Source organism: Vulpes lagopus, chromosome 1, assembly GCF_018345385.1.
Source record: "Vulpes lagopus strain Blue_001 chromosome 1, ASM1834538v1, whole genome shotgun sequence".
Classification (NCBI taxonomy): Eukaryota; Metazoa; Chordata; class Mammalia; order Carnivora; family Canidae; genus Vulpes; species Vulpes lagopus.
In genome coordinates, this window is record NC_054824.1 from 51,949,318 (window position 1) to 51,974,284 (window position 24,967).

Genomic DNA, 24,967 nt, shown 5'->3' on the forward strand with positions numbered 1-24,967 from the left:
GGATCATAGAGTCTCAGAGTTGGAAAGATATCAGAGATGATCCAGTGCAAGTGCCCAGCCAGTGGGAGAGTCCCTTCTACATCACCCAGTCCTATAGCTTCTTTTACCTCCTCACTTCCACTCATAAGGAACTGACTTCATCATTAGGACCCGTATTCAACATTAAAACCCAGTTGTTATCAGAGTTTTCTTTCCTTATTTTTAATACATATTTCCCTGGAATTTCCACCCACCGGGCCCAATTTCAGCCATCATAAGCTATAAAATTTTTAACTGAATCTCCTTGTTGCACAACAACCCTGAATACGCTTTCCATGGGAGCTTCATCTATCCTAAGTCTTCTCTTGGTACTTTTCTTCAGAAAGTCCCAATATGCACAGCTTCTGAAGTTCTCTTCATTCCAGCAATCTCCTTCAGGATGCAGAGTAATTTCCCAGTGTGCCAATGGGCAAAGCAATGCCTACCACATCATCTGACTAATGATGAATAATTAGAATATTAATTTTCCACGATCGATTTTTCTATTGCAGCTTAATATCACATGAACTCTTAGCAGCCATTTCACACCCTTGGTGTCTTTTGAAAACTTGTGATCAGTTGAAATCCTCTGATTATTCTGTTTTCACATGAAGTGTTGCAAAAGTAGATGTTTCGAGCCCTGCATGTGTGCTAGAGTGTGTGTTAGTCTCAGACCTCCCTGTGGGTCACTGGAGAGTCAAGGAGTGGTCGCAAAACTCACTCTGTTAAAACTATAGCATGACTCTTATTATTTTGATGCCACATGTGAGGTATCAAAGACAACACCTTGTCCTCCTAAACATGTGCTCCTCTTCTAAAGAACAGCCTATTTATAAACTGGATCTTTTCAGAGGACCTGAGGTGACCAGGCTATTTACCTTCTAGAAGCTAATTTTTTTCCTTCCCTTCTTCTTACGGAGTATGTACCCTGCAATCCCTACTTCCAACAATTAAATTCCTACCTAATTAATTTTCTTTCCTCACACTCAGGGTAACTGACTCTGGACTTTTTTTTTTTTTTTTTTTTTTTAACAACTGGGCATGTCAAGAAACCCAACCCTCTCCACCAACCAGAGCTCCGCCCCTTCCCCAAGAGACCTGGAGTTGAAGGCCAAAGAGGGAGAGCCTGCTCCGTGGCAGGCTCTGTTGCCTTATGCAGTTGGACGGCCAAGGGTCACTCTAAAAATTGCTTCTGCTGGGGACTCATCAGGTGGCTGCTGGTGGCTCCCCACTGCATTTTCCTTCTTCTCCCTCGCTGTCTCTCTCAACACAGATTGCTTCCCAAGAGGAGCCTCCTGCTGAAAACTCATCATCACACATCCAGACGCCACTTCACACGGGAGGGTAAGGAGCTGGGGCCATGTTCTCCAATTCCTGTCTTCTAGATTCTAGGGTGCATATGGGTCTGTGGGTGGGAGAGGGTGGAGGTGTCTGTGTGCTCATGGTAGTGGAACTATATCACTGAGGCAGTCCATAGCAGGGCCACATTGCTCATGTTCTGGATTTGAAATTGGGAGCCAGAATACATTTTCTCGAAATGTAAGGAATGCTATAGATCAGGAGAATATCATAGTAATAGAAACACACAGGGGGATGCCTTCGAAAAGTAAAATAGTTTGTTATTTCCACGAATAATTTTAAGTCTCTAGAGCCTAATGTATGTCTTTCTTCCTCTATAGATAAAAGGAGGGACAAAGTAAAATCCATAGGTTTTGTTCACAAGGTTTAGAATTCCATCTTCATTTTTATCAGGAACCATGTCAAACATTTACTACCTGATACGTTTAGATGAAATACAATCAATCTCAACTCACTTGGTGGCACAAAAAATCAGAGAACTCCTCGAGTTCCCAGAAATACTCCTATTGGTAAAATAGAACCTCCCCCTAGGAAGAGAACACACTTTTGATTTACCCATAAAACGAGTTTTGGTTCTCAGTGTGCGCCCATGGCTATCCTGACCTACGTTTTACATTAGGAGTGAAACGGTGCAGTGGAAAACCCCCCTCGACTTGGACTTAACTTAAAATGGCAAAGCAGCAGAAGCTGGAGTGTTTCTATTCCTGGCATCAGTGCTGATGAGCTGGGACAGATGCAGGGACTGGAATGTGACACGATAGGGGGAGGGCGCAGCTGATTCGCCCCTTTGGCAAGGACACATTCTGGGATCCCAGCTCATTCTGGCATAAGAGTGACAGTGACACTTTAGCACACATGGCTTTTCAGCTTGCCCTGTGTAGAGTCTCTCCCAGGAGGCAAGGGTGGAAGGCAGCAGAAAAGAGAATGTTCTCAAATATAAAGTGACAATTCTTTTCTATAATCAGCTGTAGGAGATTTTCATCTGAGCGCTGTGTCGGGCCAGGAGGAGCTTCCTTCCAGTGTAATTCTTTCACAGGGACTTGCCCGCTCCTCAAAGAGAGTAGAATTATGTCACCATTCCTTGTCTGCACCATTCTCAGCCCAATGATTCTGGGTTTATTTTGGGTCATGGGTCTTTCTCAGAACCTCATGGAAGCTCTAGGCCTGCTCTACAGGAAAATACACATAAACACCCACGCATAACATGTTCCATAATATTCTAGAGATTTCCATGAAATTCATGGACTCCCTTGAAACCCAACCCAGAGCAGGGCTGCCAGATAAAATACAGAACACCCAAGCTACATTTGAATTTCAGATAAAGCACAAACCAGTTTTTTGTATAAGTATGTCCCAAAATACTGCAGGAGATATACTTATTCTAAAACAGGATTCATGGTTGATCTGTTCAAATTTAACTGAACATCTTGTATTTTTATTGGCTAAATCTGGCAACCCAGACCCAGGTGCATGCCTCCCAGGTGAAGAATTCCCTGTCCCAGTGGGTGTATCTGTATCTGATACATTTGATTCTAGGATTCTAGAATAAAACCACAGTGAGGGGAGAAAAGATAAAGGACCAGACTTTGACAATTCTGACACAAAGGTCAGCCGTTCATTCTTAACTCTGTATAAAGTTTTAGAACTGAAAGGTACACATCTCCTCATCTGACAGATGGTTAAACTGAATTCCTAATTGGTTGATGTTTTGCCATAGGTCTATTCGATGGCTAAACCAAAAAGAACACAAAAACCCAATTTCCAGTTCTGTGACAACCAAAGAGACATTAACCTAAGAAACTGCATCTCTAACCACCTCTCCCTAAAACATAAACACACAAAAGAGTAAGAAGAGAAAGAGCTGTTTTCCTGAAATTTCAACAAAACCCAAACCAAAAATGTTAGCACTGGATCCTTGTGTCCTATATCTAGTCTTGGTGAATGGAATTACAGTTAACTTTGTGTATAGTTTCTGTATACTTTTCAGATAAAAGCCAGGCATAATCCTCTAGCTAAGTTGAATCATGTGGAATATTTGTTTGAAACAAAAATTGATAATTTCACATTCAACCCAATGCTTAAAAGGAAGCACGTTATGTTCTGATTAACAAATTCATGCAGGATATCCTTGAACCTGTTTCTATTTTTGGCTTATCTCATTATTGGAGTTTTATATCATTACTACCCATAACAGGATTAAGAACTCCAAAGGTTCTGTTCATCCTCAGATTTATTTTACACTCAAAAAATTTATTTCAGTGTTCGGACTTACAAAGAATCATTTGATGTTCTCTATATCCAAATTTTTATTCTACAACCTCAGGTCCACCTCACCCAGTCTCTATCTTCTCACGCTGGAAAGAGCTAACTTAACCTGCTACAGATTTTAACCTACCCTGGGCTGAAGGGAAGTGATGATGGAGGTCAAGACTCAATCTGGGTTTGCGTCTTTGCTCTGCTACACATTGGACCCTTGCTTGACCTTGGATATGTCTTTAAACTCTCTCTGAACCTCGATTTCATTTGTAAAATGAACATACTATAACCTATCTTTTTGGATTTCAGTGATGCTTAAACTTAAACAAAAAATCATGTAAAGTACTTCACCCAGGACACAGTAAGTTCTCATTTAGTACATGCTAGTTACATAATTATTAGTTTAATTAGAAAGTAAGGTAACAGTTTACAGTTAATACATAATACAGATTCATACTTGGTGATTTATATTTAGGAATAATTATTAATGTACTTAGATTTTTTGGAAAATACAAAAGACGATAAAAAAATGTGACGGCTTACATGATTGCCCGGCTGTTTATCAGATGTCGAATACATGACACTGAGAGCCAAGATCTGTGGTGGGCAATGGGAGGAGAGTGTGGAGCTGCATCTCTGTTACCCTTCCACCTAGTTTTTAAAGGGCAGCTCTTCCAGGAATCCAAGAGGCTGTTCTGGGTAATCCTGGATGGAGCAGAGAGGGTAAGAGGCTGTGGTGTCCATGCCAGAGAAAGAATTTTCTTTCTGGACTTTTCTGCACAGCGTGAAGATAGTTTGGAAGCATATAGAGCCTTTCATAACCCTCTGCACACTGTGCAAAGTCTTTTCTTTCACCCAAAAATGGAAGGGACAGGAAAGGATTTACAGCGCCTCTAAATAGCTGCTCATCTCATTACACAGCCTGCTTTGCTGTAGCTGGTCCTCTTTCCAGCGATTCCTGCTATGGTCGGGGCTGTGTGGAAAGTACAAGTTCTAGCTGTCTCAGGGAGTATGTATAGTTCTTCCTTTCTTTGATCCCCAGGTGGGAGGGCTCCCCCACCCTGCAGGTCACTAGAGCTGGTAGGAAGGAAGAATCAAGCCTGATGTGCTTTACGAAAATGAAGAAACAGTTTTGAAACTCCCAGCCATGGGCACCTCAGCAAGGCTGTTCCTCCCCACACCGACCATGACTGCAACCAAAGCCCTGCCTCAGGTATGGTAGCCACGGTGATTGCCCTGCTACCAAGCCTGGAGAATCCCTGAGCAGCTGGCCACAAGGCACTTACTCAGTTTAAAAAAGAAAAGAAAAAAGCTTGAAAAAAAATAACAATAGCTAAAAACCATCATCCAACTCTGAACTAATATATAATTGAATCAATAAGGATGGGATGCTTTCAAAATTTATTAACTTCTAGGCTATACTCTAGATTACACATGAACATATATATGCAACCTATTTTTATTTTTTATTTATTTCTATTTTCAAAATTTTTTTCCAACTCATTTTTAAAACACCTGTTCCTCACAGCCATGTTGTGGCCTATCACTGTGACCATCATCAGCAATCACTTACAATACGACCCAGGGCACATAAGTGAACATTTGTACAATTGTAGAAGAAACAGTGAGAGTTCTTGGCTTTAACTACATGTTCACATATGACCTAGTGACAGAGTAGCATATTCTGTAAATATTCTATTCCTTCTCATCCCTCTGTTAGCCCATTCAATCAGCTCGAAGGCCCAGCACTATGACCAAATGAGTAAATCAAAGAGGATTAAACTATCCCACTTTATCTTCACATATCTGCTCCTTAAGGCCACCCTTTTGCAACTTTCTCCCTTTAAAGCTATCCTTGGTCTTCATTTAAATGTGATTGTGTAAGTACACTGGTTGGCCAAGTGGCATGGTGAATGTGTGTGTGTGTGTGTGTGTGTGTGTGTGTGTGTGTAAGTGCTTGCACATGCATGGATATGCCCAGTGTAACATGCCTGTGTCTGTATTCCTCAGGAAGACCCCAATGTGAGGGCTATGAAGAGTTTGTTGAAGGCTTGTCAACCTGCCTGATAAGAATAGAGCCTCTTGGGGTTTGATCCGCCGTAATGAAGAAGCTAGTATTCTCTGCAGTAAGGCTCTGAGTTGCTGCCCTTACCATTCTTACTGGCCTGTACTCCTCCTCAAACTGAGAAAAACAGTGGCCAGAGCCCCATGCAGGGCTGACAAGGGAGCAGAGCATTTGTCAGCAGATCCTCGTGATCATCTCTACAGCCTAGAGAACAACATCAGAGCCTTGTCCAGCTTCGGAGGGGTGACTGATCCTCAGGCTCCTTGGAGGAGTCTGTGGTGTCCTGATTGGAGGAACAGGGCACAGACTAAGCCTCACCTCCAAGGTGCACACGTAGGAAAAAAATGTAGTGGCAGCTCTAGTCAAGAAAGATTGAATTTGCAACAATATCTGGGAAAATATGGCCACTAGGAAGTTGAACATAGGCTCTGGTTTCAGTGATCTCTTAAATGGTCTCCTGACTGTTCTTCTCTTTCTTGCCTCCCATAGAGAGAGCTAAAGAAGCCAGTTACCTCTACAAAGTGATTTTGAGGGATCAAAAAGTTCTCTTATTTTAAAAATGTATATATTAAAATATTATTGAAAATATTAATTAATAGGGGCACCTGGCTGGCTCAGTTGGTAGAGCATGTGACTCTTGATCTCAGGGTTGTGAGCTCAAGCCCCACACTGAGTGTAGAGATTACTTTAAAATAAAATCTTTTAAAAATTGGGATCCCTGGGTGGCGCAGCGGTTTGGCGCCTGCCTTTGGCCCAGGGAGCGATCCTGGAGACCCGGGATCGAATCCCCACATCAGGCTCCCGGTGCATGGAGCCTGCTTCTCCCTCTGCCTGTGTCTCTGCCTCTCTCTCTCTCTCTTTCTGTGACTATCATAAATAAATAAAGAATTTTTAAAAATCTTTTAAAAATTAATTAATAATATTACAATCTAATTAATTAAATTAATTGATATTATTTACAATTTCATTGAAAGAATAAAATAGTATATATATAATAAACAGCTGACTCTTCAACAACATGGGGTTTAGGAGCACCGACCTCCTGCATAATCAAAAATTTGTGTATAGCTTTTGATTCCCCAAAAACTGAACTACTGCTATACACAATTTACTGGAGAGACAAACTCTTTATGCAGAGATGATTAAGGTCACACAGCATGTTTTTTTTTTTAATTTTTATTTATTTATGATAGTCACAGAGAGAGAGAGAGGCAGAGACATAGGCAGAGGGAGAAGCAGGCTCCATGCACCGGGAGCCCGACGTGGGATTCGATCCCGGGTCTCCAGGATCGCGCCCTGGGCCAAAGGCAGGCGCCAAACCGCTGTGCCACCCAGGGATCCCGATCACACAGCATGTTAAGAGAATACTTCTTTTTTTTTTTTTAAGAGAATACTTCTAACGAGCTCTTTGCAATAGCAACAAGAGGTGACTACAAAATTATTACACGGTATAGTATGGACTATAGTTACTTTTATGCAGTTATGACTTCATACTGTATCTTTACACTTGTTTACATTTCTCTAAACTACAAATGGTGTCATGCATGGTCTATAAGTATATGGGTAAGTTTTGATAAATTCTAAATTTTTAAAATAGATTTGTGTATATCTTATGGTAGTAAATAATAGACTAGTATCTATGTACATTTTATGCATTCATGACATACCAAAATTTTTCTTAACTTTTTCAATATTTCTAGACTACCTGGGTTTGTCTGTAAATTTTCTCAAATTATTGCAAATTTCCGAAAAATTTTCCAATATGTTTATTGAGAAAAACATGTGTGTAAGTGGACCCATAGAGTTCAAACTTGCACTGTTCAAGAGTCAAGTGTGTGGTATATGTGTGTGTGTGTATATATATATATATATATATTATATTATATTATATTATATTATATTTATATTTATATACATATATGTCTATATATGAAATAAAAAGTGGCAACATGAAATAAGAGAAGGCCTAGAAGAACTAATGATTTCACAAGGGCCTCAGGTTATCTTCTCCCTTCCTGGAGATTTCTTAATCCTTCTTGATCACATATGAATTTATTGAGTTCAAACCCTTTCCAGCATCCAACGTCCTGTATGTTTTGGCTTAATATGCCCTCCCACTGTCCCTCATGACTCAGCCATGTGAGTCTGCCCATACCATGCTGTGTCATGGCTCCCTGCTTCAGCATAAGGCATTCTCTACTTCTAATGACCTTATCCCTCCTATACACACTCCTGCTAAAATCCCTTTGTTTGGTACCAGAACCAATAAGACTCCTATTATCTGTGAACCTCCTCATCCCAACAACACTTCACCAAAATAACCCTTTAATTTTGCATTGCTTACATAACCTATAACCAAATGTCCCAAGTTTTCTAAACTCCCAAGGTTACCTTTATCCTTCATATCAAAATAAAAATAATCTGTTCCTCATCCTGTATAATTGCACAAATTCCATTTTTCTCCCTAGTATTTTCAGAACCCCTGGAAAATGTTCCTATTTTCCAGAAACCACCCTTGACCCCCCATTGTTATTTGCCATTTCTCATTCTGGGTCACTGTGTAAGCTTGTCCCATCTTGTCTCCTGCTCCTCATGATTGCTTTCCTAAAATGTGGCAGCTTTCTGATTCCCTTCACCTCAAGGCATAAACAAGTCACTATTCCCAAAGAAACAGATAACAAGGGTGGTTGATTTTAATGAAAATGACTGAAATTTTTTGATCACTAGCTTCTTGCTGAATACTCTGCCAAATGCTGTATAGGCATTTTCTCATTAAGTTTTCATTTTCAACCCTATAGGCAGGCACCATTACTATCTTTGCTTTAGAGATAAGTCAGTGGAGACTCTAAGAGGTTAGGTAATCGATGATATAAGTAGCAGAGCTGGTATTTATGTTGCATTTTATTATCATTCAGTTTGAAATATTATCTAATTTCCCATGTGATTTCTTCTTTGGAACATGGCTTATTTATAAGTATATTGTGTAGTTTCCAGATCTGTGGTTTTCATAGTTTATTGTTACCAATTTCTAACTTAATTCCAGTGTGATCAGAGAACACACTCTGCATGAGTTCAGTGCTTTTAAATTTATGGAGACATATTTTGTAGTCCAGCATAGGTCCTGTGTTGGTGAGTGTACCATATACACTTGAACAGAATGTAGTCTGCAGTTGTTCGGTATAATGTTCTAGAAATATCAGTTAAGTCAGGGTGATTAATAATGTTCAGATAATCAATATCTTTATTGATTTTTGTTGTTTAGTAGTTTTGTCAGTGTCTGAGAGACGGTTATTAATATTTTCAAATATAATTGAGGAACTGCCTATTTCTCCCTTCATTCTGTCACACTGTTTTGCCACACATAATTTTGAAGGTCTGTTCTTTGCACATATACATTTATATTTGTTATATCCTTGTGATGAGTTGACCTTCTTATCATTATGAAACTCCTTCTTCATCACTGGTAATTGTTTTTTTTTTTCTTGAAATGTATTTCACTTCATATCCACACCAGTCTTCTTATGTTTACTATTTCCATGGTAAACCTTTTTGCACTCATTTATTTTTTACCTATCTGTTCTTTATATTTATAGTGAGTCTTTTGTAGACAGCATATATTTGGGTCTTGCCTTTCTTATCCATTCTGAAAACCTGTGCCTTTTAATGACAATGTTTCACCCATTAACATTTAACATACTTGGTAATATAATTGGATTTAGGTTTACCATTAAATTATTTGGGCTATTTTTGGTCCCCTCTAATTTTTGTCCCTCTGTTTTAACTTCCCTGCCCTCTTTTGAATTCCATCTACATTTACCTATTGGTTTTTCAGCTATAATTTGCATTCATTAAGTGATTCTTTTAGGGTTCTGCTGTCCATTACCATAGTCATCAGTCACATGTGGCTATTAAACACTTGAAGTTTAGCTAGTCCAAAATGAGCCATGCTGTAAGTATAGAATACACCTATGTTTTAAAGACTTAGGATTAAAAATAATAATAATAAAGACTTAGGATTAAAAAAGTAAAATATCTCATTAATAATCTTATACCACTTACATGTTGAAATAATATTTTGTATATATTAGGTTTTATAAACTTTATTATTAAGATTAGTTTCACCTGTTTCTTTTTAACATTTTAATGTCACTACTGGAAACTTTTAATTGCATATGTGACTCTATTTTTATTGGACAGAAGTACTCTAAGATTACAATGTGCAAGGTTAAATTCTCACATGTACAGAGCTAATATTTACCACTTCACATAAAATATAGAAACCTTGCAACTGTATAGATTCACTTACCAACACCCCATCCTTTATGCTATAATTGTCATATGTGCTACATCTAGAAATGTTAGAAACCCCCTAAGACAATGTTATCAGTTTTGCTTTGAAGAGTTATATGAATTTTAAAAAGGTTTAGAGGGGGAAAACATCTTTAATATGCATCCAGATATTTATTATTCCTGATGCTCTCCATTCCTTCCTGAAGATTTAAGGTTTCATTGAGTTTCCCCTTTTGGGATCTCTCTTTTCCAGAATTCCCAGCTCACTTTCCAGGGGATATAGTGGCCACAAACTGTCCTCTGATTCTTGGATGCAGTGACACTTTCTGGTGGAGTTGTAGCTGCCCTGTGAAGTACCAGTTGCAGCCTGTTCCTAGGTGAAAACCCCCCAACAAAACCGAAACCAAAACCCACCAAAAAACACTCCAAAATCTTGCAAGGATAGAGAGACTCATCCTATGCTATTTCTTTTTTTCCGACTCTTGACTCCTCTTCAAAATCATCCTGCTTTTTATACTCCCTGCCATCCCTTGGTAGTTTCTTCTACTTCTGTCAACACCCCTCCAATCCACAGCCTCCAACTCTTACCCACTAGAGCTCTTTAAACTCAAACAGTCCTTCTTCAGAGGCTGGGTCTTCACAACAATACCATATGGCATTCCTAAAGTCAGAGAGTGAGCTAGTCCCAATATATCAAACTTAATTAAGTATACTTGAGGATACCTTAATTAAGTGTGATATAAGAGAATAGCAATGTAGAAAAAGAAGATTTAAAAATCATATATTATTGCTTCTACAGTCCACCTTTGGATTCTTTTGGAATCCCTTGCTGGCCCTTTATCTCCTTAGCCCCATCATATTGCTATGTTATTAAAGCCAGACTCTCTTTTCTCCAGAAACCTCACAATTACACCCTGTCCCTGGGACAAGAATGATTTAGTACAGTATACCAATTGCTAGAATAGTGAGACTGTTCTATACTGAGTTGGTAAATAGCCAAATAATCAGCCAAATAGTTGCTGCCCTGACCTCCCCCCAAACCCTCCTACCCCACCATCCTTTCTGAAAAGACCCTGGGCCCCACTATTATCCAGCAGCTGAAGACTTACACAGAGTACTCCAGGGAAGCTCCTTGAACCCAGCTCTGGAACTGTGGCCTATGAATCCATACTACTTAGTAGGTGTCCTGCTTTATCAGTTGCTGAATATCTTTAATACCACCCCATATGCTACCAATGCAAAGAGTAGTTGCCCCTTATCCACAGGGGATACCTTCCAAACCCGCACCTCATGATATATAAAACTGCAAATAGTACTGATGCTTATATATACTATGTTTTTCCTATGCATATATACCTGTGATAAAGTTTATTTTATAAATTAGACATAGTGAGAGATTAACAACGATAACTAATGATAAAACAGAACAACTATAACAACATATTGTAATCAAAGCTATGTGAATGTGATATCTCTCTCAAAATATCTTATTGTGCTGTACTCTTCTTCTTTTGGTAATGTGAGATAACAAAATGCCTACATGATGAGATGAAGTGGGGTGAATAACTGGGGCCTTGCGATGTAGTGTTAGGCTACTATTGACCTTCTGATGATATGTCAGAAGGAGGATCATCCGCTTCGTGACCACAGGTTGACCATGGGTAAACTGAAACTGAGGACAGCGAAACCACAGATAAAAAGGGGGCTGCTATAATCATTTAATGATAGATAAACAGAATATTTAACATTTCAATCTAAAACACCCTCAAGTTCAGGATTTCCTTCAAAATAATGAGTGGTTATGAGCCGTATGTCTACATGAATAAAAACTTCTCCAAAGGGATTCTTCTAGGAAAAATAGACAAGGCTTTTCCCAAAGATACATCGGTGCTTCTACTCCAGATGGTAGAAACCGATATTTAAAAAAAAAAAAAAAAATCTGCTGTGCTTGCCTAGTTACTTGTTACCATTTTGTACTTGTCATGTCTTGTTTGTCTTATATTACTTACATATTGTATTACTCCATCATTCCCAGCACAGTGCCACCCACACAGCAGTAGGTGTCTGATAACTGCTTGCTGAACAAACTCTTTAAAATTTTCCCCAGAAAAATCCATCACGGGGCCATTTACCACTAAGTCAAATGCATTTGAGGACTAAACTGATGGTGGGTTGAAAATCTATTTCACCAGGTAAGGATGCATCTGGCATTGGTTGCAAGAATGAGGGAGGACAGATGTGCTGTAGTTTATAAACAAGTATAAATATGAAAATTACAATCTGAGCTTAATGAGGAAGACAAAAGTCCTGACAAAGAGATAGATCTCTGTTTCCTACCTACTTGCTATGCTTCTTCCACATGGAAAGGAATAAGACAAACATGATAGAACTGTTATGAAATTTTTAAACATACATTCTGGTAATTAAATTGAAGGGCCTTTCAAGGGGAATCAAATCCAAGTTTTACTCTTCATGACAAACTCAAGAGTGTGACTCTAGAGACACATACACACACCCCTCAAAAAACTATGAAATGCCTAACTACCTAAATGTCCATCAGCTGAAGTCAAGAGTCAGGTGCTTAACTGGCTGAGCTACCCTGGTACCCCAGGAGTTTTAAAATCACAAATTTAATTTCCCTAATACTTACAGGGCTATTCAAATTATCTATTTTATATTCAGTGACTTATAGTTTATATGGGTTTGTTTGTTTGTTTTGTTTTGTTTTGTTTTTGCGAAATTGGTCCAGAAGAATGGCATAAGTTTTATACATCTTTAGTATGGGATGCTCTGCAACTATCGGGGAGAATGATGTAAATTTATGTGTGTACTGATATGATAGGACATACATAAGTTACTGTTTGGTGAAAAAAGCGAACTGCTGAATAATAAAGCATAAACATGCTTTGATCTAAGTTCGCATATAGTGGTATGCTGGAGCTGACTTGTACTGGTTCATGAAGGCCAACTGTTATGCTTTCAGGAATTTGACAGGCTGGTTGTTAAGGAGTAAATAGTTTAAAATCAGCTATAATGAGTACATTTGCACCAAAGAAATTCACACCTGACAAATAAGGGCTCCCCTCCACTTAGCTGGCTTATGGGCACACACCACTGCTCAAAAATGTGCTGATATGAGTTTGTATAAGAATATCCAATTATCTGGAATAATATATACCAAATTGTGAGTTGTTGATTTACACAGACTGATTTTGTAATCTTAAAAATGAAAAAAAAATACAAGGGTAATCTCACAAAAAAAGTGAATGCTACCATGCTGTAAATAAAATCCACTGAAGTTTCCTCAATAAGTTAAAAACAGAGCAACCCTACCACCCAGCAATTGCACTATTGGATATTTACCCCAAAGAATGAACAAGGGGCACCTGCACCCCAATGTTCATAGCAGCAATGTCCACAGTAGCCAAACTGTGGAAGGAGCCAAGACATCCTTTGATAGATGAATGGATAGAAGATGTGGTATATATATATATATATATATATATATATATATATATATATACACACACACACACAATGGAATAGTACTCAGCCTTCAGAAGAGACAAATACCTACCATTTGCTTCAATGTGGATGGAACTGGAGGGTATTATGCTAAGTGAAATAAGTCAAGAAAGACAATTATCATATGGTTTCACTTATATGTGAAATATAAGAAATAGTGCAAGGGACCATAAGGGAAGGAGGGGAAACTGAATGAGGAAAGTCAGAAAGGAAGACAAATCATGAGAGACTCTTAACTCTGGGAAACAAACTGAGGGCTGCTGAAGGGGACGTGGGGGGGATGGGGTAACTGGGTGACAGGTGTTAAGGAGAGCATGTGATGTGATGAGCACTGAGCATTATATGCAACTGATGAATTATTGAAAACTACAACTGAAACTAATGATGTACTATATGTTGGCAAATTGAATTTAAATTTTAAAAAGAGGGAAAAAACAAAATAAAATCTATTTTTAAAGTCCAGTTATAATATCTTCTAATGACTATGCTCAATATTTTGAAAAAATCTAAAGCAGTTTAATCAATGATATTTTAAGGGCTAAACTTAATATATTTCAAGTCTGTTTAATACTAAAGCTGCTCAGGGCCACCTTAACCACTTCACACAGGTTTAAAAACTGCTTCAACGATTGGGCGCCGGGTGGCTCAGTTGGTTAAGCATCCAACCCTTGGTTTTAGCTCAGGTCATAATCTCAGAGTCCTGAGACTGAGCCCCATGTTGGTCTCCAAGTTGAGTATGGAATCTGCTTGAGATTCTCTCTCTCCATCCCTCTTCCCCTCCCCTGCTCCCTCGCTCATGCTTGCTCTGTCTCTCTGTCTCAAAACAAACAAACAAACAACTGGTTCAAATATTTATAACATTGATAATGGAAAGTGGTTACTATCCATATAAATATATCTTTATTTATTTATTTAGATTTAATGTCAAAGCAAAGACTATCAATCATACTCCCATCAACGATGTATGGGAGTACTATCTGATATTGTGAATATCAAAAAATATTTTAACCATCTTAAGCAATGTGTCCACAAAGCAATAAAAAGGATCTCTGTAGGGCAGCCCCGATGGCTCAGCGGTTTAGCGCCGCCTTCAGCCCAGAGCATGATCCTGGAGACCTGGGATCTAGTCCCACATCGGGCTCCCTGCATGGAGCCTGCTTCTCCCTCTGCCTGTGTCTGTGCCCACCCCGCCCCCGTGTCTCTCATGAATAATTAAATAAATATCTTTAAAAAAAAAAAAAGATCTCTGTATTTCAGTTGACAGCTCTCTGACTATAATTAGTTTAGCTTTAAGAAATGTATTTGTCAAAAAATAAAAAAAAAAAAGAAATGTATTTGTCAACTATTTGCATTTAATTTTTGTGAACAACCTAGTTAACTAGTCACAGTCTTTGATAACTTTCAGTTGGATTACCTTTCCCTTATTAATTAATTGTTGGAGCTCTTTAGACGTCATGTCTATTACCCTTTTATCTGTCAAGAATGTCACAAACATTTTTCACTATCAGTTGCTTCTCTTTTAAATAGTTGGTGTTGTTTTATAGAAGTTTTCTTTTTTTCTTTTCTTTTTTTTATTCAGATATTTCCGTCTTTTCCCCTAGGGCTTCTGGATTTTGTGTTATACTTAAGAGCACCTTTCCTACCCTAAATTTTTTTTTAAGATTTTATTTATTTATGACACACACATGCAGAGAGAGAGAGAGAGAGAGGCAGAGACACAGGCAGAGGGAGAAGCAGGCTACACTCAGGGAGCCCGATGTGGGACTCGATCCCAGGTCTCCAGGATCATGCTCTGGGCTGAAGGAGGCGCTAAACCGCTGAGCCACCCGGGCTGTCCCCTACCCTAAAATTAAGACAAAAATCTACTTGTGTGTATGTGTGTGTGAGCATGATTTAGAGATTTCATCCATCTAGAAGTTATTTTAGTGACTATGTAGAATAGAAATCAGTTGAACCAAAGTATCATTACAAGTTCGTACCCACTGATTTTTAAATTCCACATTTATTCTAATATGTATATTTTTTACATGGGTTCCTGAATTTTAGTATTTTTTTAAGGAAAACTTCAAAGGGGTTATAATTCACCTTTTCAGGAGGGTAAACTAGGCCCCTTCGAATGATGCTTAACTCCTATTCTATAATTGCTGTACAGCTAGATCAGAGAATATGTGATCGTTTCTGCTATATAAAATTAGTTGGCAGTACAGCAATTGAGAGGTCTCATTTGATAATATAAATCTTTCTAGAATTGTCTTCAATGCTTGCTGCTGAAGTAAACCATCCATAAAATGTGCATCTAGTTTACTGTGAGTCTTTAAAACTACTTTGAGGTTTAATCTACATTATGCCATTTAAAAACTATTATGAAAAAGAACAGTTTCTCAATGTAGCATTTCAAAGTCTAAAGTGCTGTCAAAATAAAACCATGCCTTCTTTTTTTTTTTTTTTTTTAGCAAGACCTTGCCTGTGACGGTGTGTCTGCCAACATGGCCCCCAAAAAGAAGACTGTCAGAAAGAACAAAGGAGATATCAATGAGATGACCATAATCGTAGAAGACAGCCCCCTAAACAAACTAAATGCTTTGAATGGGCTCCTAGAAGGAGGCAATGGCCTTAACTGCATTTCTTCAGAATTAACAGATGCTTCTTATGGTCCCAACCTCTTGGAAGGCTTGAGTAAAATGAGGCAGGAGAACTTCCTTTGTGACCTAGTCATTGGCACCAAAACCAAATCCTTTGATGTTCACAAGTCAGTGATGGCTTCGTGCAGTGAATACTTTTACAACATCCTAAAAAAAGACCCATCTACCCAAAGGGTGGATCTCAATGATATCTCGCCGCCAGGCCTGGCTACTGTTATCGCCTATGCCTACACTGGAAAGCTGACTCTCTCCTTGTATACAATAGGAAGCATTATTTCAGCTGCTGTTTATCTTCAGATCCACACCCTTGTAAAGATGTGCAGTGATTTTCTGATACGAGAGATGAGTGTTGAGAATTGCATGTACGTTGTTAACATTGCTGAAACATATTCCCTGAAAAATGCAAAAGCAGCAGCCCAAAAGTTTATCCGGGATAACTTCCTGGAATTTGCGGAATCAGATCAGTTTTTGAAACTTACCTTTGAGCAAATTAATGAACTTCTTATAGATGATGACTTACAGTTGCCTTCTGAAATAGTGGCATTCCAGATTGCAATGAAATGGTTAGAATTTGACCAAAAGAGAGTGAAACACGCTGCAGATCTTCTGAGCAATATCCGCTTTGGTACCATCTCTGCACAGGACCTGGTCAATTACGTTCAGTCTGTACCAAGAATGATGCAAGATGCTGATTGTCACAAACTTCTTGTAGATGCAATGAACTACCACTTACTTCCGTATCATCAAAACACATTGCAGTCTCGGCGCACGAGAATCCGCGGGGGCTGTCGAGTCCTTGTCACTGTTGGGGGACGTCCAGGCCTTACTGAGAAGTCCCTTAGTAGAGACGTCCTGTACAGAGACCCTGAAAATGGATGGAGCAAGCTTACAGAAATGCCAGCCAAGAGTTTTAATCAGTGTGTGGCTGTGATGGACGGATTTCTTTATGTGGCTGGTGGCGAAGACCAGAATGATGCAAGAAATCAAGCCAAGCATGCAGTCAGCAATTTCTGCAGGTATTTGATCCTTTATTAGGAACTGAAATGGTTCAATATTATGAGGAAATTGCTCTGACATAGAAGTAAATGAGTCCTGCCTGTTAGCTTAGTTCACAGGCTCAGTGAATCAATAATAATAATAATAATAATAATAATGCCACGTTACATATATACAACAGTTCTCACTGCATAAAGTATATGTGTATATAAAAGGCACTCTAGACTTCTGAATACGCCTATGAAATGAGCTCGGAAGATGTAGTTATTCTGATTTTACATGTGAGAAATCTCATGCCCATAGAAGTCATACCACAAGTGATACACTAGTGAGGTGCCCTTCACAGTACACTGTTTTTCTGAAAAGAAACTGTATACAAACTTAGTTTTAACACTAGGTGGTAAGAAAGATCAAAATAACACAAAATTTCTTTATAGTGACTGTTACTGATGACTGTCAGATTCGTAATTGGCAACTACAATGAGATCATTAAAAATGTGGCAGGTAATTAACTCTAAATATTTTTTTGAAGACTGGATACTATTAAAAAAAAGTCAATATCTTTGATGCATGCAGAAACAGCGAAGGTATAATATATCCTTCAGAAAATGGAATTCAAATGCCATGTCATTTGTGTATATTTATAATAAAAACACTTTCATATATATGAAATGTCAGAAAGTCATGCTTATTATATCAGCGTAGAAGCACAAAGTCAAACATAACTAATGAGCAAAATCTGAAAATTTATAAAGTATATCATGAAAAATATTCTTTATTATTTCATTATATGTCTATGTGTCATTTAAATGAATCCAAACAATTAAGTGATTTTTGCCCTTTAATTTATAAGTATAGCTAAATTTCGATTTGGTGGTTAAATGGGACAAAAATGAAGGAACATCAAACTAATGCAGGGAGGTCTGTATTTACAATACTTTGGAACTAGGTAAACAGTTGAAACAGGTTTTTTTTTTTTTTAAGATTTTATTTACTTATGCATGAGAGAGACAGAGAGAGGCAGAGACATAGGCAGAGGGAGAAGCAGGCTCCCTGCAGAGAGCCGTTTGTGGGGATGTGATCCCAGGGCCCCCGGGGATAAGGACCCCAGCCAAAAGGAGGATGTTCAACCACAGATCCACCCAGGCGCCCCTTGAGATAGGTTTTCTATGACTGCTTATTTTCCTCCTGCTGATAACGCTGTTAAGTATTCAAGTGACTTTTTTGCAGTATTGTTTTCAGTGCTTATGGTATAATAACTGTCATGTAGGACACTGAAAAATAGATCTCTCAGCTACAAAATCTTAGCTACTAACAAGTGCTAGAAAATAGAGAAATATCAACAGTTAAGCCTCTGTTGATGCTTTTGGACGTTGAGTTCCACTGATCTCATTCTAAGCGGATGATCGGAGACTTGGTGGAGTGACTTAGCTTTCCTGTCACAGTGGCCAGGCCAAGTGCCTGAATGAGGAAGTGTTTGCAACAGTTGGAGAAATCCAATTAGCCAACTCCTCTTAATGAAGCGCTGGTGTCTGAAGATATGGGGAACTGACTTAAGTGTGCAGCGTTCCCTTTGTGATTGCCACAGATACCCGCTGCCGGGCAGCCCGGGTGGCTCAGCGGTTTAGCGCCCCCTTCAGCCCAGGGCGTGATCCTGGAGACCCGGGATCGAGTCCCGCGTCGGGCTCCCTGCACCTGCATGGAGCCTGCTTCTCCCTCTGCCTGTCTCTGCCTCTTTCTCTCCCTCCATGTCTCTCATGAATGAATAAATAAAATAAAATAAAATAAAATAATAAAAAGTACATGTAGTCTTAAAAAAAAAAAAAAAAAGATACCCAGCTGCCACCGCCTCCTCCCAGAATTCCTCCCCGATGATGGATAGTACGGGGTATGGAAAAAAGAGGGACTGGAAAGAAAGGTGGGTCTCTGCGGGGGCCTCTCCGAGCGGCCCTTAAAGCCTCACAGTTAGCAGGGGGGGAGTCGCCCAGGCCCGCTCTGCCCGTACCCAGGTGTCACCCCTGTCCCGGCCGAGGGAAACGGAGGGGAACGGCGGCCTGCAGCTGGGGGCGCCCGCGCGCGGGGTCCCGTGGGTGCCGTGCCCTGGCTGCCCGCCAAGGCTGTCACGCTTGCTCTGCCGTTCGCAGATTCGACCCCCGCTTCAACACCTGGATCCACCTGGCCAGCATGAACCAGAAGCGCACGCACTTCAGCCTGAGCGCGTGCGGCGGGCTCCTGTACGCCGCGGGCGGCCGCAACGCCGAGGGCGGCCTGGCCTCGCTGGAGTGCTACGTGCCCTCCAGCAATCAGTGGCAGCCCAGGACCGGCCTGGAGGCGGCGCGCTGCTGCCACGCCAGCGCGGTGGCGGGCGGGCGGCTGCTGGTGACCGGCGGGTACGTGGGCGGCGCGTACTCGCGCTCCGTGTGCGCCTACGACCCGGCCGGCGACGCGTGGCAGGAGCTGGCGGGCCTGAGCACGCCGCGGGGCTGGCACTGCGCCGTGGCGCTGGGCGACCGCGTGTACGTGATGGGCGGCAGCCAGCTGGGGCCGCGCGGGGAGCGCGTGGACGTGCTGGCGGTGGAGCGCTACAGCCCCGCCACGGGCCAGTGGAGCTCGGCCGCGCCGCTGCCGGTGGGCGTGAGCACGGCGGGCGCCGCGGCGCTGCACGGCCGCGCCTACCTGCTGGGAGGCTGGAACGAGGGCGAGAAGAAGTACAAGCGGTGCGTCCAGTGCTTCAGCCCGGAGCTCAACGAGTGGACGGAGGACGACGAGCTGCCCGAGGCCACCGTGGGCGTGTCCTGCTGCGCCCTGCCCATGCCCGGCGGCGCCAGCCGCGAATCCCGGGCCAGCTCGGTGTCCTCGGCGCCCGTCAGCATCTGAGGCCGGGCGGCCGCGGGGACGGCGGCGGAGGGCCTGGGCCCCGGCGGCGGGCGTGACCTGCCTCGGCTGTGTCCGGCGGTTTTGCGTTTTTTTTTTTTTTTAAATTTAATTTAATTTTTTTTTTTTTTTTTTTTTTTGAAGCCGGCTGCAGAGCCCTGGCGACAAAGGGAAGACCCTTTATCTCAGCGGCCACTGGGTGGCAGGCAGAACTCGTTGTGCGCCCTCGTGCCACCGGGCCTGTGCCCTCCTGCGCAGCGGTCACACCCACATTGCAGAGTTTTCATCTACACTGTAGCCCCCCGTGAAGCCTGTGGAAGCAGCTTCATGTACAAAAGTGTATCTTCCTCCCCCTCCTTTTTTCTTTAGGACGTCAAAAACTTCAGTCGTAGCTTTTATTTGTTCAGGAGAGACCCAGAGACACAGGCAGGGGGAGAAGGACGCTCCATGCAGGGAGCCCGACGCGGGACTCGAACCCGGGTCTCCAGGGTCACGCCCCGGGCTGGAGGCAGGCGCCAAACCGCTGAGCCACCCGGCCGGCCCACTCATAGCTTTTAAGGTAGAAGCCCATCTCTAGCCACAAAGACTTACTTCTATATTTAAGCGCAGTTTCTTTTCCTAGACGTGACCGAGTGAAGAACACTGAAAGGCATCCCATGACCCATGATAAAGTGATAAAGCTTAAAACAAAGTTTGACTGGAAGGTAACAGGGATTCCCCGCCCTGGGACTGTCACACTGCTCCCTTTGATTTATCCCTTATTCTTTTCTTCCTCTGTGCCCCAGTCCCCAGGGTATTTGCTATCAAAAAAAAGATGCTGCTGGCAGAGAAGAAACTAACTACTAGTCATTTAGGGTATGGTGTAAATTTAGGTCATTTTGTTGTTTCTCCTAGAACTATTTGGAATTTAACCTTTGTCCCCTGTTACAACAAACAGCAAGTATCACGGGAGCCTTACTCTGACCCTAAAAACTACACCAAGATGCAACCTTGACCCTAATGTAAGCCCCCACAGAAGAACACCAAATAAAACTATGGCCAAAAGGACCACCAATGTAAAGCTTATACAGCCCGAAGTTTATACAACTGATAACAATAATTTGATTTCCCCCACTTTTTTTTAATGCATGAGAATGAAAGGAACATTTGGAATTCTTGGGTCTGGTAGTAACAGGATGAATGGCTTCTACTGTTGGTAAATGTCACTGTTTCCCACTTCATAGCAGTCCTCCTGATTTGTTAATTTACGCCAATACATTCATTTCACATGCAAATATGAAAATAATGGATGCCCGTTCTGTTCTATGTGTTTTAACTTCATCTGCTCCAATTAGCTTTGCAAATTAAAGTATATCCACTTGATGTCACTTTTCTTATATATTTGCCAAGTTTTGGAGCAAGGGAATGATTATAGTAAATATCACATATTTTCCTTTCTTATAAGTTATCACTTTTTTCTTTGGTGGTTTATTTGTTTCTGGAGACGTGGCCTATAAGTTATGGGTTATGTGCAATTGGGTTTTGGAAAATAAAACTATTTAAATGGTTAATCATGAATATATAGAAATTTAACTGGGTTTTCATTAATCCCCTCTCTCCTATCTTGCGTAGAGAGGTTATTGCTAGAGTTTCGATATTTATTTTTAAAATATTTTATTTGAACTGTGAAAAGTGGTTCATATAGTACACTTTGTGGAACAATTTTATATCATTGCCTCTTATGAAAAGTTCAATAACTGCATATTTAATGCTAACACTTGGTAAAGCCTACAACACTGTAAGCCAAGAACAAGGCATTAGTCATATGAAAACACTGGGCTATTTCCTCACCCCACACAGAACATTAGGAGCTTCTCCGAGTATGAAGCAGATCCAAAGGCACCTGCTCCCTTGACTCCTTCTCCGTCCAGGCTGGAAAATGAAGCTGTGTAAGAAATCAGTTTATGGAGAAAGTTAAATGGAGCAAGTTAAATCATTGAGCGCCTTAAGTTATCAGTGTACAAACTATAGATAACCTTTGTCCTTTATGGCATCATTGGTAAAAAAACTTGTCATTTTTAATAAATTATCTCAGCCACAACTTACAAAACCTATGTGAGGGTGACTCTAACATCTTTTAATCGGGCATCAATGTATATATATATATTCTTGTAAAATTAAGAAGCCTGTAGTGCATTATAAATTTTGATAGAAATAAAGGTGATTTATTATGAATCACAGGTCATAAGTGGGCAAATAGGCATAATTCCTGATGTACACTAGTAGATCTCCCATTGAGATCCTAGAAGTTTTGTCAAGTGGAGGACCTACGCCTTGGAATGAAATAATAATCAATCAACTGTAACATTTTATCTTGGAAGAATGAGGAGAGATTAAAAGCAGAGGATTATTCAGCCTTCAGAGCTTGGTGAGAGGTTGTACACGGACTTGGCAGTGGCTTTCTGGACATGAGACTGAAGACATGTTAGAGCTGGATAAATCATTTGAAATTACCACGTAATGTATTTTCTACATTGTTTATCTGAAGACTCAGAAAACACACTCGCCTGGGCTTACCAGGTTCCTGGGTGCATTGCTGTTTTGTCTTCCGTTTCAACAATCAGGTTAATAAATAAAGACCATTATGAACTTAGAGTACTGGAGTTTCTGGCATATAGCAAATTGGTAGGGAGCATGGAACATACAGGTGGGTCAAAGTGTCATGCCCTGGAACAACTGAAAGACACGAAGGTATATAGAATCAAAGTAACCTGGGTCCCTTTTCATGTGTAAGTGAAGTCTACCCTTTAACCCCACTATTGGAGCAGTTGCTCCTAGAAAACGTGACGGTTTGTCCATGTTTCCCAACTGGAAAATGACTTAATCTTATTAAAAATGTTTTAAGCTTACATTCAATTACACTCCCAGTCTTAGGTTCCAACACTATACCTCCTTTTACTTTTCTGAAAGAAAAGGATGTATTATTTTTGTGATGCCTATTGTTCTTGTAATTGCAAAGTCCCGTGATTAAATAAACGCATCAGTTCAGTCAATCAGAGCAGTAGCAAGTTACCCAGGAGATGAAATAGTAAGCTCTCCTTTTCTGAATGGGCCAGAGACCTGCTGTGTGAGTCTCGAGGAAGCAAGACTTGAATGTAGTCTGTCTGTTTTTACTTAGACTCTTGGTGTCCCACTGTCATCCCTGATGCACCAGCTGCTTTCAGTGACATTGGATGAGTTTTATGTTTACTTCCTCTGCTGCTGCTATCAGTTATGGATAGAAGGTCAGTGACGGTACAGATTAATATAATTCTAATCCATGATTCGATGGTAGTGGGGTGTTACGAGTGAAGAGCTGTAACTAGGGTAAGAAGTAAGTGAGAATGTACTGAATGGATCTATGATTTAAGGCAGAGCAGCAGTTATAGTAAGTGTATTTTACAAACATGCATATAACTAGAGGCTTCCCTGGAAGTATGTAAGTGTTAAAAGGTCGATTTTTTGCTGGTTATCTTGGCCAAATATCTTCAGAATTTATCCAAGATACTAGATAAAAGAAATTAGAATCACTTCATTTATTTTTTTCCGAGTTACAAAGAAACAAGTTTATGTAATCTTCTTTGAATAACTCTTCTTGAATTCTTTTCTGAAGAATGTTCTCTGAAGGAGCTATGTCCTCACCCCAGCCACTGATGAATATGTTCTCTAGCACAAGGCAGCATTGCAAGGAATTATTTTTCAGTATGTCTTTTCATACCAGTAAAAACTATAGCATCATTTCCTAAACACTCCTCCACGGTAATTCTGAGAACTGAAGAATCTAAAGCATTAAAGATTTACCCTCCAGCACATTCAGAGGGTAAAGCCCATCGAAATTTCCCTCTCAGAGAATTTGAGATATAATATTTGTCTTGGACACTCCTTTAAAAAAAAACTTTGTATTTATTCAACAAATTCTGGCAAAACAAATTATTTGCTTAAAACATTCTGGTACTATATAAGGAACAACAAACTAAAATGTATGTGGTGTCTGTACCCTCATCACTATCAATAAAGCTGTATTCAGTAAGAGTTTAGTCAATTATCAAATGTGAGTAGTTTTGAAGTGTCCTTTGTGTGATGATTGGGGTGGTTTTTCCCTCTAGTTAGTTTTCATGATGATTCACCTCAACAAAACACAACAAGAAAAGAAATGACATAATTGAAGAGCTGTTCAAATAGCTTGAAGACTAGTAAAAGAAAATGTATAAAACATTAGTAGTGACTTGCTCTGTATCTCAGACAAAGCCTGCATTTGATCTGTCTCAGCCCTGACCACTTAGAAATCATAGATTTCGTGTGGTGGTTTCTAGCCTCATTCCCACCCCGACCACAGCCAACCTGGCATGAACTCGGGGTCGTCATCATTTGCAATGAAACTACATTTTAGGAAATGAAATTGTATTGCTGTACCGGCAAACCCTTACTCTTCCACTTCGCCTTCCAAATGAGCAAATGAAATGTAACCAACACAGGATGCTCAATCTTTGATGTTACTTAGTACTTAAAGAATAACACTCAGGTGAGGTGGTCATTTCTAGAAAATTCTAAATGATAGCAATTACTTTTTCTTAAACTTCTCCAAGCTTTGTAACCATGAAAAGAGACTAGAATGGCCTGGAAACAGAAACAAGCTGGTGCCACCCTCCCAGTTTTGAGCACACCAGCAGGTGCCCTAGAGTTATCCTTGAGTAGTCTTTGAACTTGCACATTGGAACCCCAAGCTTCCCCACGGGTCTCCACCCTCTCCCATGTTCACATACCAGTCTGTCTCCGACTCATAGCACACATGAAATTACTTAATGATATTAATGACATCTAAGGCATTCTAGGGTGTATCAAAGGAATAACCATTTTGTGTTCAGCAGATGTGATAGGAAGACTAGAGACAAAAAGGTATTCAAACCCACCTCTAGGCTTTCCC

General features: G+C 40.4%; 1 protein-coding gene across 1 annotated transcript; it reads left to right on the top strand.

The window, feature by feature from the left end:
* Window positions 1-1,071: 1,071 nt before the first annotated feature.
* On the top strand, window positions 1,072-24,088 carry KLHL31 (kelch like family member 31). The gene is made up of 3 exons (XM_041754459.1): window positions 1,072-1,362; window positions 15,967-17,171; window positions 19,296-24,088. Exons 2-3 carry the CDS (start codon window positions 16,000-16,002, stop codon window positions 20,026-20,028), a joined length of 1,905 nt encoding a protein of 634 aa, XP_041610393.1. The 5' UTR covers window positions 1,072-1,362; window positions 15,967-15,999; the 3' UTR covers window positions 20,029-24,088.
* The last annotated feature ends 879 nt before the right edge of the window (window positions 24,089-24,967 follow it).